Raw genomic sequence first — 14679 nt, 5'->3', positions numbered from 1 at the left:
TGTACTTGTGCGTCTGTGCTGTGTATGATTGTGTGTGTGAACATACCCGCAATATCTTCACATTTCGACCAACTCAACACTACTTTTCTTAGCGTCGACGCTGTGGTAATTCTAGCAAAGTTGTGAACTAACTCGTATTTTAAATCTAATAATTGAAATTTACCCCTAAGAATCACAGACCTTTCGTTCTTTCAAAGCTACAGATTCCTCACTGGGGAGGGAACAAAAAAATTAGGCTTTTTCATGGATATCAAACACGGAAGAGCGTACTGATCAAAGACTAGAAGCCACATAGGTAAGGCATGACGTCATCGAGACCCTGCCGCGAGCGATCTGAGCCCTCTTTCGTGTTTTGGGACATTTCAATAGTTTTTTGTTTCTAATTACCAGATTGCGGTATCGAGATAGGGATTAACGGCGCTGTGTTTATTAATTGGTTTAAGCAGGGTAAATAAGGTATGTCGGTTCCATCTTATACGGAAGCGTCAAAGTGCCATTCTGCTTTACGACACGACGAGATACTTGCCCAGTTGACGGCATACATACACCTGTATTGGACGATTTTCAGATTACTGCATTACATATTTTGGACAACGCTAAATTACATATGCTGAGTACAGAGTTTCAGAATTTATCGTGATTGGGATGAGGAATAAGAGTGTTTTCATAATTTATAACAAATTGCAATGAACAAGGATGATGACATAGCAGCCTCACCATAAGAATGCATGAGTAGGGGCTCGAGGAAGCAGAACAAAAGAAGAAGGTATGCATATACATTATACACAGGTGAACTTGTCAATCAAGCGGTATTGTAATGGAATAACACTGGTACATTTCTGAAATACGTGAGGCTCCTATATCATCAAGACTGTTCAGTGTAATTTGTTTAGGATTTTTCAGAGTATTGGTTTCTCTGCTCAAGGACCACAATAAATTCCACAAATCTATACATGGATCTGTTGATTTATGTATTACACGATGTGAAATTATGAAAATCGTCTGGAATGCCCCTTTAATTGCCACCATCGCGGGATGAAAAGGTTATATACGATTCGTGATATCGTAGTACCTGTAGTGGACAGATAAAGGCCCAATAATTAAGAAAACCAGTCTACAGACAACTGACTCAATTTTGTTTATGAAAAGTACATATATTTTCCCAATATATGTGTACATGTACTTTTGACACTGTTTTGGGTATATAATGCCCAGCTGCCTGATGAAAGGAGCTATAGTATAAAGTCAAGCACTTTTTATTTCAAAAATGAAAATAAGTTAAATACTGTTTATACTCTTTCCACGAGACCGACAGGATAGCCACCCTTCCCCTATAAACTGCGAAACACAGCCCGAACGCCGAACGCGAAACATTATAACTGTGTACAAGAAGCGCCCCGGGTTACCCTTGCCCCTTCTCATCGTAGGGATGAGATATGATTCTACAGTACGCCACAGATCATTCACTCAGAATAAGTACGAACCTTATCTCAGTTTCACCTGTAGTGTACCTTAATTCAGTTTCTGATTAACAAACCTATGGAAATACAAATATTATTTCATTGTTTGGTAAGGTACCTTCGGAATAACAAACCCAATTTTTATTTTTGGATTAAACTGTTGTATAGTGTAACAGTTATGGCCACAAAGGAGCATACTGAAAATAATGATGATAATGACAATAACACTTGGAATAAAGGATGATAAAGATAATGATGGTGGTACTTTTATTGTTATCATTGTATATTTCTAATTGTATTACAATATATGTTTTCCTTATTGCATGATTTTTATGTTTTTTGGACTAGATGGGAATTCAGATTTTAACCTCTGGCGAGATGATTTAAAAGAAACCACTTATATGAATTATTATTCCAAGAGTATACAATTCTAAGAGGAACTGAAACTTTAGTTGATAAAAATCAGTTTTGCAATGGCTGAGAAATCTAAAATAGAGCAAAGCAAAGCTAGAAAAACAAAACCAAACAAAGTGGTTATAAGAGAGAGAGAGAGCCTGTGAAGCTGGAGATCAGTACCTCACCACTGATATTTCCTATCGGCCCAGAGATCAGTGGGCTTTTGTGTGTGTGTGTGTGTGTGTGTGTGTGTGTGTGTGTGTGTGTGTGTGTGTGTGTGTGTGTGTGTGTGTGTGTGTGTGTCTGTGTCTGTGTGTGTGTATGTATGTATGTGTGTGTGTGTGTGTGTGACATATTTTAAAATTTATTTCTGAATTTTAGACGGTAATTATTGGTGAATTTCGACTCAAATTTCACGACCAAATATTGGTGGTTTGCCGTGTCCCTTCCAGAGCTTTCACGCAGAAATTTATCCATATCGGTCACTCGTCAGAGACGAAGTTCTTCGCTTCCGGCTACCCACCGAAGTGTATCGGATCGCAATCTGATGAATCCGACTTGTGTTGGTCAGTGTCAGTCGCGCGTGATCGTCATCGGATCATTGGATGATCTTACCTCATCGAATCACCACCTGACCTGTGCCTGACACTATTAAACCTGATACTTGTACTAGTAGTCAACTAAATACGAGTCGATCAGATTCATCCCACTGCCATCCGATACACTTCGATTGGTTGGCCAAACTTTACTTCCGACCAGCTTCCAACGAGTGACCGCGTGCTGTACTGTGTGTAAAAACGGCCTGTGGTGTACGGGGTACTAGTATTACGCAATCGAGGCCATGATGGATGAATGACCACTGGTACACAGGGCACAGCGACATGCACAGGCGAGCATAAGGACAAGCAAGATTCTGTTTACGTTTCTATTGCATTGTTCTTTCAACAATGTTTCGGTAGAATGTGAGTGTCTTCACATACAGTCTTACACTTGGTTTTATGTTCTTGAACAGTATTTCAGTGTTGTTAGTTTTTGTCTGTATGAGTCTGTCTGTGACCATCGCGAATCGGCAGGAGAAGAGTGTGTAGTCCCACTTGTATAAAATCATGCTGTCGTATAACTATACACAGCCCAGTCGCTGGTCGTAGGTACGTAGCGACACAGCGTCTGGTCGGGCTAACAGCCCAGTCGCTGTATAAATAGTGACAGTTACAGTTCTGCTCGGGCTAGCTGTCAAAGCTGTCGTATTATAGACTCTACTGTCAATGTTTAGGAATACTCCTGTGAGGACTTCACTCAGTCGCAGTCTCAGGGCACAGACAGGGCTCAATATTAAGTGGTGGCCCTGCCTGCCCTGTGCTGTGCTGCTGTCGCCCGGGACCATCACAAATTGATGCCGGACCACCAAACCGCAAAAAAAAAAAAAAAAAAGAAAAAAAAAAAAGGGGGGGGGGTTTGGGTGGCCCAATTGGGCTACTAAGAGTGAAGACTCCAAAGTTGCCTTTTTTTTTTGGGGGGGGATATTGATCTTAAATATTCTTGGATTGTTTACATTTCCTCTATTAGTTTGGGCCATTAAATTCACAATACAATAAAGTACTTGTAAGTTGTATAGCGCATTGTCACATTTATAAATGTCTCTGTGAGCTCTGTGTGCTAGCGGAAAAAAAAAAGAAAAGGGAGGGAAGAAGGTAGCATTGCATTGCCATATTAGAAGATTTACTTTTCTGGCCACCAATATTTCAAATTTACAACAGATGGCAGATTCTCCTCTAGTGGCAGTGGCTTAGTGGCCTTAGTGGGTCACCAATGAAAAAAGATTGTGTTGAGTCCTGCCGTAGGCCCTACTTTTGTGATAATCAAATTGATATAATAATTTTATTGCTATTACTTGAAACTGTAAAATCTTTAATGTCACATATCCCCTGGCTGCTGCAAATGTAAAATGAAATAGAAATGGATTATTCTCACAGTAAATCAATAGCTTATGTCAATCTTTCATGATCCTGTCGGCTAAGCCAAACATTTCTAGATTTTAGACTGAATTTAATACCAAGCAACAAGACAACAACAAAGGCCAACATGTGATATATTATGCTGGTTAGTCAAAGTACTCTGAGAATGAATGCCATAAATTGTTCATCAAAATGCAATGTTACGCGGGCTTTGTAAACATCCCTCATTCTGCCCCACCTTCAATTCAGAATATGTGTCGCTTAGCTTACAAATTTACCATTTAATCTTCTGAGCTCTCAGCTTTTAAGCACATTGTTTCTGTTGCCCGTTTTAGGGGTCTGCTGCTAAAAGATTAAGCACAGTCAGAACTGATCCATACCTTGTTGTTTTCTTGTGACTCTGTATATATTATAATTTTCTGTAGGTTGTACCATACTCGCATTTTAAGGAGAGCCATCCGAGTTGAAATATTCCAACGACTGCACTTCATGATGTCATCAAATATAAGCCACATGACCACAGCACAGGCTGAAGATGACTGTCCCAGAAAGAAGCAGATGTCCACTAACAGAATCAATCAGGCATCACCCATCGGCCACATCAAATCCTGCTTCAAGAGTAAGAATGGAACGCCTCGGCAGCCTACTGTGTGCAGCTATTCCAGGGCTAAACTGCGGATACTGAAATCCGTCTTCCCTTGCCCAGATCACTCTCTGGATGGCCTGGCAGAGTTCTCTCATGTTTGGTACATTTATCAATCTCTCTAAAATCTCTCTTGAAGTGTTGTAGATGAAGTAGCATCCTCTGACAGGTAATAGTACAGAGGAGATTTTTGTTGTTGGTGGTTGTTGTTGTTGTTGTTGTGCAGCATCATAACTGTCCATGCTCTGCCCACATGAAGGCTTTGTGTGCCCTGCTCATGAATACAAACTATTTATTTGACTTGTTCAGTTGCAGCACCCGTGATGAAGATCAAGATATTTCAGTGAATCACTACAGGCATGTTATCCTCTTTCACTGTTCCTCCCTTTCTCCTCCTAATGTTTATCTTGATACTACCCTCAATATCAAAGTGATAGAGTATCTTATCAAAATTTCTATGTGACATATCACATCAAGTGAACTCTATCCATTGCACTAAGACATTAGTGTTAGGGTGTCCTTTTACTTTTCCAAGATTTCCTAAATGGCCAGTGCATGTCACAATGATGTTCACCTACGCAGGATCCTGTTCGTGTTCCATGAAAACAGCCAAGACAGCTTCAGCAAAGCGAAGGTCAAGCCACCCAGACTGAATGGCCGGAAGGTTGGAGTCTTTGCCTCCAGAAGCCCTCATCGACCCAATCCCATCGGGTTGACTCTTGCAAGGCTTGATAAAGTTGAAGGTACAAGCAATTTTATTTGACAGGATGTTGCAGCTGTAACAAGCAGTTACGCACAGGGTGCAGCAATATTTTTTTGTGGTAGAGCTATTCTGTATACTCATTAGCCACCTGACATATTTTTCTTTACTTACCAGCCTAGAAGGGAACCGGCATCTCAATTTTTTTTTTTTTTTTTTTTTTTTAATAAAATTGTTGTGATATGATGAACATGGGCATGAATCTATAAATAATACTAATCAATTTGTATAAGTAGTCATCATTTTTTATTTTTTCATAGTGTAAGATCACTGAATATTTACATAACCAAGTGCATTGTCTGTGGTTGTTTATGTAAAGGGTTGACATAAAATGTTGGCATAGTAATTCATTTCATGAAGATGAGCAAGCATATGATCAAGAAAGAATATGAGAATGAAATGATTTTAAAAAAGTGGATTGATGCATGTCTAGTTAAGTCTATGCACACACACAAAAATAATATGTCTATGAATGCCCGATATTTGTATTGTGAAGTTGTGTATTTCTGAGCAATGGAAGTTGTATCATATACATTCATATATGTTTTTTCCCCCAAAACTAATAATTAAGGTAATGCTGTGATTAGACATCCATGAGTATTCTGACATAATGTCCTATATAGACTTTTAAGGCACAGAGGGAACGAGGAGTTTCACTGAAATGTTTTGTTTTACCAACATCAATATACTGTATGTTTCAGGAGACACATTGCACCTGTCTGGGACAGACATGATAGACGGGACGCCCGTTCTGGATGTGAAGCCGTACGTTCCGGAATACGACTCCCCCAAACTCATAACAGAGTCAGCCGTTGGGAACCAATCTCTCCAAGCCACTGCATCCTGTGGAGAGGATGCTACCGGCACCAGTGAGAACAGTAGTGATCAGACACATGACTCGCTTAGTAATATAGGCACCATTAACAGGACTAAAGATGACCCTGAAAATGGAAGTTCTGCCACATTTCCACCAACCGCCGATACAACAAAAAGGATAGGCCGGCATCCTCCACCCAGTGAAAGTGGTTTCAATAAACTGTGTCAGGTGCAGACAAGACCTGCGTCTGTTGGAGCCAGCTCTGATGGTGAGAGGGCTGACAGTGGTTCTAGTAGCACACCACAGGACGGCAGAAGTGGGGACGATGTCAGGGTTGCAGACTGGGTGTGTACCCCTCCAATCAAGAAACTGGGAGTAAGGTTTACGCCCACTGCTGAGCAACAGCTAGCATCCTTCTGGAATAAAGGAGGTAGGGATGAGAATAACTGTTTTCTCTTTCGCTCCCCCTCCCTTTCCCTCTCTTTCTCTCTTTCCATCTCTCTGCTTTTCCTCTGCCTACGCCCCCCCCCCCCTCCACTCAGGCGGTCAACCATTTGCGTATATGATTGTTCAAGATTCATAGAGATGCCCCCTTTAAGGATGGTTAATGGGTTCGGATTTTGACCCCCTATCATGGGCTTTTGAAAGGGAAGTCATCAAATTTATCCTCCTATCATAGAAGGGAAGCCTGCTAGTGTACGTATAAGCAGGGTCATGCACGTGCAGCGCATGTGGCGAAATGTCCTGCCAAGAGAAGACCAGTCCGGCATGCTTTGCAGCAAAACATGCACGGTACATTCGGGAGAATCGGGCAAACACCAAGAGGCTGCATTTCCCTCTATTTTGGAATATTTGTGTGAGTTTGAAACTAACCCCATTCAGGACCCCATTTCAGAATTGTTCAGGACAGATTTGAAAATCACCCCAGATTTTGGGTAGAAAATAAAAGACCCCCTATTTCAATGATTTTTGGGGGATTTTTTTTTTTTTTTTTTTAGAATTGAACCCCTGAAATGTACCCCTTTTCCAGAAAAGGAAAAAAAAATGGAATGCGCATGCGTTGCAGATGACCACCTGAGTGGGGGACGTAGATCAATTGTTTTTCCTCTGTCACAAGGGCGTTGCCCACGGAAGAATAACGTGAACTACGACACAGTGCACGATGACTCCTTGAGTACTTTTTAAATAAATCAGTGTAATCTTGTAATTTGTCTTGTCAAGTCCAGAACCAAAGCAAGTGGAAAAAAACAAAAAGAACAAAGGAAATATTTCCAAATACCGGATAACTTATTACATTACAGAGACCCGCACACGCTATAAAAGCTATACAGTTTACTATACAGACCAGAGGCAACTACAGTACTTCAAACTGCAAGCGGAACGTTCCTGTAGCACCGTCGAGGTGGGGCCCGACGATGGGTGCGTGCACGCTTGGCGAGGTTGTCGCGGACGAGGTTCATCCAGCAAGATACAATACTCTGCGGAGTCCCCCTGGAAGGGTACCAGTAGCCACGATGTCTACTGGAGTGTATCACGCCGGCCTTAAAGGAAGAGGGATCAGTGACGTCCGGGACGGTGACGCGACATTCGGCAGTCGTATGCCAGTGGAGACACGGAGCTGCCGGTCCGGTTGCGTCGCGTTTCGCGACAGATGCGTCCAGAAGGAGCGTCTCCAATGCAGCTGTACGAATACAATCAATTCCATCATAAAATCTATCCCAATATCATAAGATTTATGTGTGCTGGGTCATTAATACTAACCACAGAGCTTCTGGATAACGTCAGTCATTTCATAGTGCTCACTTTACACCATTGCCGTGAGACAGCCGTGTACATATAACAATTATAGCCCCTTACTCCTCACATCTTTATCCATCTATGAACGCAAACACATGATTATTTTATCCATTCATGTGCACATAAACATCACCTCAGTTTTGGGAAAATTACAGAAATCAATAGTACAAAAAAACAATACGAGTATTTTACTCAACATACTTCCTTATTATCTTCCCATACAAAATGATAATTATTATACTTACATGATTTGTAATAGTGTGTCTCTTTGCACCATGCATCTTGTATTCAGATAATGATATCCCTCACACGCTCTGCGCACTTCCTATAACATATTGGTATTTTCTTATCCATATCATAAACTCTAGTCATTAACAGTGTATCACTAACACTGCACTACATTACTCACAAATTTATATCCAATTAAAGAAAAATTTACACATTGACGAATTAAACTCAGAGCAATTTTATAACACTCTGTTATTGAGAGCACTTGACTTCCCTCTTTCAAAAGGCAGGGGGAATGATATTACAGTGAAACCTCGTTATAACGAGTTCGGTTATAACGAGGAACCGCTTATAACGAGGTGATCGCGTCGGTCCCTTTTCCCTTTGCGTGTAAACCTATGGCAGAACGAATCGGTTATAACGAGTTCGGTTATAACGAGATTCCGGTTATAACGAGGACATTTTCGGCGCATCATGATAAAGAAAAACATAAGAATTATGATCGGATATAACGAGGTACCATTTCTTGACTTGCCGCTTTTCAAACACGAGACAAATGAAACATTGAAAATCGAATTCACGCTATCCATGTCTTTTTCCCGTTTTGCAGAGAATGGTTCCTTCCATGTTTTCTTCTAAACCACGCAAAAAAACACATTAATACCATTCGATGTTCCTACTAAATTATTAAACATAATCACTCGATTTTCTTTTTCGCGAGATCACACGCGTGCGTAATGTTATAGGTCAGACCACAGCGCAACAAGGGAAAAAAGATAACGCACTCAAAAACTTTTCATGTAGCGACATTAGTGGCAAATATGGAATGAAATGCGTGTGCAACTCAACATTATATCCTTTCCATTTGTAGTCCCGACTTCCAGTTCTTTTGCTGGTTAGCAAATACGAGTGTATGATTATAGCCGAAAATGAAATCGCGATCTCGCGTGGTGACAGTAGCGTAAAAATAGTTGAATTGAACGGATGTATACAATGGAAAGGGATTTTCGGCAGATGATAAAGAACGCATCTTTAATCCTTTCGGGCGCAACGATAATACATTGTATGAGATTACAGCCGAAATGATTCATGAAATCATTGCATTCCCGCTGGGCACCAACAGCGTAAAATAACCTCGCAAGTTACGGTAAACGACGCACGAATGTTACTCTGAAATCATCGCGATCTCGCCGGATGACAGTAGCGTAAAAATAGTTGAATAACGCATGTTTAGTTACTTAATCGGTGTTCAGAAGAAGAAACAAACGTATTTAACAATTTGAATAGATCTGGGTTTGTTCATTATCACAATTTTAACAACGCATTTCACAATTAAGATTTTTCTTTCATTCAAAATGGTCTACGAGTAACAGATTTGCGTAAAAAGGATCACAACCTTCTAAATTCAATCCTGTCGCTTATTTTTCAAGAAGGGATGTACAAAACGCGAAGAGATTTTCGGAAGAAAATGAACAATGCATCTATTTAATCCCTTCGGGTGCAACGAACATACATTATATAAGATTACAGCCGAAATGATTCATGAAATCATCGCATTCCCGCTGGGCACCAACAGCGTAAAAATACCCCGCAAGTTACGCTAAACGACGCACGAATGTTACTCTGAAATCATCGCGATCTCGCCGGTCGACAGTAGCGTAAAAAAATATTGAATAACGCATACTTAGTCGGTGTTCAGAAAAAGAAACAAACGCATTTAACAATTTGAATAGATCTGGGTTTGTTCATTATCACAATTTTAACAACGCATTTCACAATGAAGATTTTCTTTCTTTTAGAATGGTCTATGAGGAACAGATCTGCGTAAAAAGGATCACAACCTTCTAAATTCAATCCTGTCGCTTATTTTTCAATAAATAGAACGGATGTACAAAACGCGAAGAGATTTTCGGAAGAAAATAAACAACGCATTTTAATCCTTTCGGGCGCAACGATCATACATTGTATAAGAATACAGCCGAAATGATTCATGAAATTATCGCATTCCCGCTTGACACCAACAGCGTAAAAATACATCGCAAGTAAAACGGTAAACAACGCATTTTATACAATGTGATTTTAATATAATATAGGCCTACTTCTCAAGAAAATAACGTGCACTATAATATGCGAAGAGATTTTCGGAAGAAAAATAAAAAATTAACCTATTTCAACCCCGACTTTTTCGCCGAATTCACAAATAATTTCCCTTTATTCTCTCGATAACAACGATCCATAATTGTGTAATAACAACGCAAAGGATGTTCGTAACTTTCATTGTTGGGTATATTATGACGTCGTGTTTATGTTTTTCTTTGTTTTTGATGTGTGCGGTTATAACGAGGTACCGGTTATAACGAGGTAATATCGCCGGTCCCACGGACCTCGTTATAACGGGGTTTCACTGTACCCTTGACATGATATTAGTTATAAGTTGAAGAAATGTTAGGATTTTTTCTTTCTAAAAAAAAAAAGAAATTTTGTGAAACTTTCTTTATATTTTCCTTATATCGTTCTATGTATGTGACATCAGAAACTGTTGTAGGCTTCTCATCCAGCAGTGACTGCAAAGAAGCTTCAAAAATTCCTAACTTTTGAATGGATTGTCTAATTTTTCTCAAACTTTCATTGATGTGTTCTACTGAAGTTGCTGTATTCACTCAATCCACATGTATACGAAGGTGATCATGTCCTTTAACTTACCTGTAAACTAAGCAACATCAGTTTGGGATGGATTTTATTCAGGGTTATGCAAGTCTAATCCACTGGGTCTGATGAAAATATGTGATCGCTGCACAAACTTCAGTACTTGTGTTACTGAATTCCTACCATTTTCTGCATGAGAAGAGAAGATTATTTTTTTTTTTTGTGGAGCTGGTAGAGTTTTACACTGTATTGTCTTTTTAAAACTTCTTGTTGTAGATTCTGAAATAATTTTGTTTTTGAGATGTCAAAAAAATGGTAGTATAAGACAGCATAGGGACACTAGTGGGCTGTTCGTCAAGCAAGCGCGCCGGAACACTTCTGGTTTTGGGGGGGCAAAATCTCAACGGGGGCACATTGTGACGATGTGAGATCCTCGGCGCGTGAGCGAAGCGAATGAGCGGGGGGAGGGGGTGGAAAGGGGGATTACCCCCCCCCCACTGTAGGGAGCTTTTGTAAAACAGGGTACAAAAGTCGCGTTTATAGACCAAATTTCTAAGGAATTAAACATGGTGAAAATAATCAGTGCGCAGGACTGTGATTATTACATACGGGAGTACATAATAATGTGATGGTGTGAGATCCTCGGCGAGGGAGCGAAGTGACCGAGCAGGGGGAGGGTGTGGGAGGGGGGATACCCCCTCCCACGGTGGGGACTTTTTGTAAAAACAGAGTATAAAATTCGCGTTTATAGAGAATTAAAGCAAATTTCTGGGGAATTAACATGTTGAAAAAATCAGTTGGAAGGACTATGATCATAACATACGGGAGTACATTAATAATGTGATGGTGCGAGATCTTCGGCGAGGGAGCGAAGCGATCGAGGGGGGGGGGAGGGTGTGGGAGGGGGGATACCCCCTCCCACGGTAGGGACTTTTTGTAAAAACAGAATATAAAAGTCGCTTTTATAGAGCGAGCCACTTTCACTTTGCAATTTATCTGAAATGTACTCATTAAAAGCTTAAACGTGATCGCATCGTTCGAACAATAAAAAATATTCTTATACTACTAGAAAGCAAAGAAGAAAATGAAATATGTAAGGTTTACTAAAGGTATGTTTCAGCGGGCACACTCGAGGACACGAGGCTACCATCTATACACAAAATTTACTCATAGGTTACTATTAGTGTATAGATACAATAATGTATGTTGTTAGTGCACTTTCGCCCCGTTAGGGGCAAAAAATTTTGCATTTTCAGTTATGAAATTACAACATTTAGACAAGAAATATGCCTTTATTGTTCATTTTGGTCTTTAAATCAGTGATTAATTATTTGCTACAGGGGCACTTTGGGGGGGCAAAAACTCGTTTTGCCCCCCCAACATTTTGTTTGGGGGGGCAAGTGCCACCCCTGCCCCCCCGCTTCCGGCGCCCTTGTCGTCAAGTACTGTAAAAGTGGAAATTTTAGCAGTGTTGAAATTATCGCACATTTCGCGCAACCAGAAACTAGCGTGAAAATAAAAGCACACAAATATATTTGCTTGCCATGTGTTCCAGTAGTTAATGTCTTGATTTCCTTAATTAAAAACATCGAAACTCGTCTTCCCTGGCAGAGCACGAAAAATTAGTCGCACGAAAATATCCACTTTCACAGTTTGTACATGAAGGCTGCCACCCACCCCATCCCCTCCCGTTACCCCAAAAAACAACAACAACAATAGTTTTGTGTAATGCTGGTTGTCCGTTTGACTGCATTGTTCTAGGTTCTACTCGCAGCTTGGAGTTTCTCAAGGACTACTCAGAAGCACGGCAGGCGATAGAGGAGATCTTGGCGGCAGATCCACGCTCAGTCTACAGAAGAAACAGCTGCTCAGACAGACTCTACTACTTCACCCTCGACCTTCTGCACATAACCAGCTGGTTTGGCCGCGACTTTGCTGAAGTGCTGCACATTCAGCACATAGCTGAAGCGGAGGTCCCGGGAAAGAGTCATCGCAGCAATCTCTCCTGAAAAATCTGTCATCTTGATGTAGTGAGGATTTATGAGTAAAAAATTTCAAGCATGGCAATTTAGAATCTATAGATCAAAATATTTCTGATAGTCTCTGTAACATGAGTGTAAGCAACTGTTAGATGTCTAATGAATGCACTAATTCTACTCTTTGCCAAGAATTCCATACATAAAAACCTGTTTCCACAGTATATTTTGCAATGTTTCTTTTATTTCGTAAATTTCGTGAGTCGACTGGCATTCGCAAAATAAATAGCTAACAAAAATGTTGCCTACCGTCACACTTATACTGTCTATCACAATCCAAGGTGGGAGATGAGGTGAGGTAACGATATCATCTCCTCACAAATTTCTCATGGTTTGTAGCAAGAAATATGATAACTAGAAATGTCGCTTTGGCGACTGGTATGCCTCCGCCATAATGCATGATTTTCCCAAGAGGTCTAGATAGTACATGTGGACAATGTGTGATTACATTTTCACAAAATTGGCAAAATATTGAAATGACAAGTTTGTCACAAATGCGTTGAATGTTCACCTTCCTTGACCTAGGTTTAATTGGATGAATAGGAGAGCATGTATCTAGGGATTTAAGGTCTTAAACTTGACTTTGACCCATTCATACATTTAGGCATTGAGTAATTTTCAAGGTACAGGTGTGGAGAAAAAGTGCAATTTCTGAATTGAATAGTAAATAATTGTTACCATTTTCATCTGGCCCTTGACCCTAAAATTCATAAGATAATTATTTTCAGGTAGAACATGCATAATATGTACTAAGTTTCAAGATAACTTGAGCCACTTCCGAGATATGGAGGAAAAAGTTAGTTCAGCACTTTCACTTAATCTTTGACCTTTTGACCTTTGAGGCAAAAAAAAGAAGAAAAAAAAAACTTTCCAGAGAATTTCTATTAGGTTACACTCGCATACACCAAGTGTAAAAAAAAATAACCCTGCTGGCATTGCATAAATATGAGGATAATAGTAAAATTTTGAAGTCTTGCCCTTGACCTTTGACCCCTGACCTTTGACCCCATGAACCCTACATTCTCTAGATAATTACTTCCAGTCAGTACATGTATATACTATGTTCCATGAAGATACCTTGAACAATTTTCCAAGGTACGGAGAAAAAAAGAAGTTTCAATATCTTTACTTGACCTTTTGACCTTTGACCTTTGACCTCATGACCCAAACTTTCACCAGAGAATCTTAATTGGGTAATACATGTATACACTAAGTTTCAAGAAAATCTCTTCAGGCATTCAATAGATATGGTGGAAATAGTGAAATTTTATGTATTTGACCCTGACCTTTTGAGCTTTGACCTCATGACCCAAACTTTCACCCAGAGAATCTTAATTGGGTAATGCATGTATACACTAAGTTTCAAGAAAATCTCTTCAGGCATTCAATAGATATGGTGGAAATAGTGAAATTTTATGTATTTGACCCTGACCTTTTGACCTTTGACCTCATGACCCAAACTTTCACCCAGAGAATCTTAATTGGGTAATACATGTATACACTAAGTTTCAAGAAAATCTCTTCAGGCATTCAATAGATATGGTGGAAATAGTGAAATTTTATGTATTTGACCTTGACCTTTTGACCTTTGACCTTGAGCATGTGCACCCAAAAGTTGATAGGCACAACTTCACCCCATAATACACATACATGCCAAGTTTCATTAGGATACCTCAACAGGTTTCGATAGTTACCTTGTCCACAAAATTCATTACGGACGGACGGAAGGACGGACGGACGGACAACCCGAAAACATAATGCCTCCGGCACCACTTCGTGGCGGAGGCATAAAAATCATATTATTGTTTCATGGTTCAAATCTAAACATAAACAGAGGTGATCTCAATTTTGGTTTGTAAAATAATAAAAAAAACAACAACAGTATGCACTTGTTTGGAAGGGAAGCTTCCTTAAAAGAGACTTTTAATTCAAAGTGGTAAA

The 14679-nt window shown here is 39.9% G+C and overlaps 1 protein-coding gene across 1 annotated transcript; it reads left to right on the top strand.

The window, feature by feature from the left end:
- Nucleotides 1–4258: 4258 nt before the first annotated feature.
- On the top strand, nt 4259–13146 carry LOC140230843 (tRNA (adenine(37)-N6)-methyltransferase-like). The gene is made up of 4 exons (XM_072310990.1): nt 4259–4557; nt 5037–5197; nt 5916–6461; nt 12464–13146. The coding sequence occupies exons 1-4, from the start codon at nt 4301–4303 to the stop codon at nt 12709–12711; spliced, it is 1212 nt and encodes a 403-aa protein (XP_072167091.1). The 5' UTR covers nt 4259–4300; the 3' UTR covers nt 12712–13146.
- Nucleotides 13147–14679: the final 1533 nt, after the last annotated feature.

Source organism: Diadema setosum, chromosome 7 (genome assembly GCF_964275005.1).
Source record: "Diadema setosum chromosome 7, eeDiaSeto1, whole genome shotgun sequence".
Lineage (NCBI taxonomy): Eukaryota > Metazoa > Echinodermata > Echinoidea > Diadematoida > Diadematidae > Diadema > Diadema setosum.
Note: the sequence above shows the minus strand (reverse complement) of the source record. Positions and strands in the feature narration are given on the sequence as shown.

What these genes read in the sequence shown, in the direction of transcription:
- LOC140230843 (XM_072310990.1), top strand. Translation starts at nt 4,301, where the DNA reads ATGATGTCATCAAATATAAGCCACATGACCACAGCACAGGCTGAAGAT. An exon ending in GCAGAGTTCTCTCATGTTTG is followed by an intron (nt 4,558 to 5,036) that starts GTACATTTATCA and finishes TCACCTACGCAG; the next exon opens with GATCCTGTTCGTGTTCCATG. An exon ending in ATCCTTCTGGAATAAAGGAG is followed by an intron (nt 6,462 to 12,463) that starts GTAGGGATGAGA and finishes GCATTGTTCTAG; the next exon opens with GTTCTACTCGCAGCTTGGAG.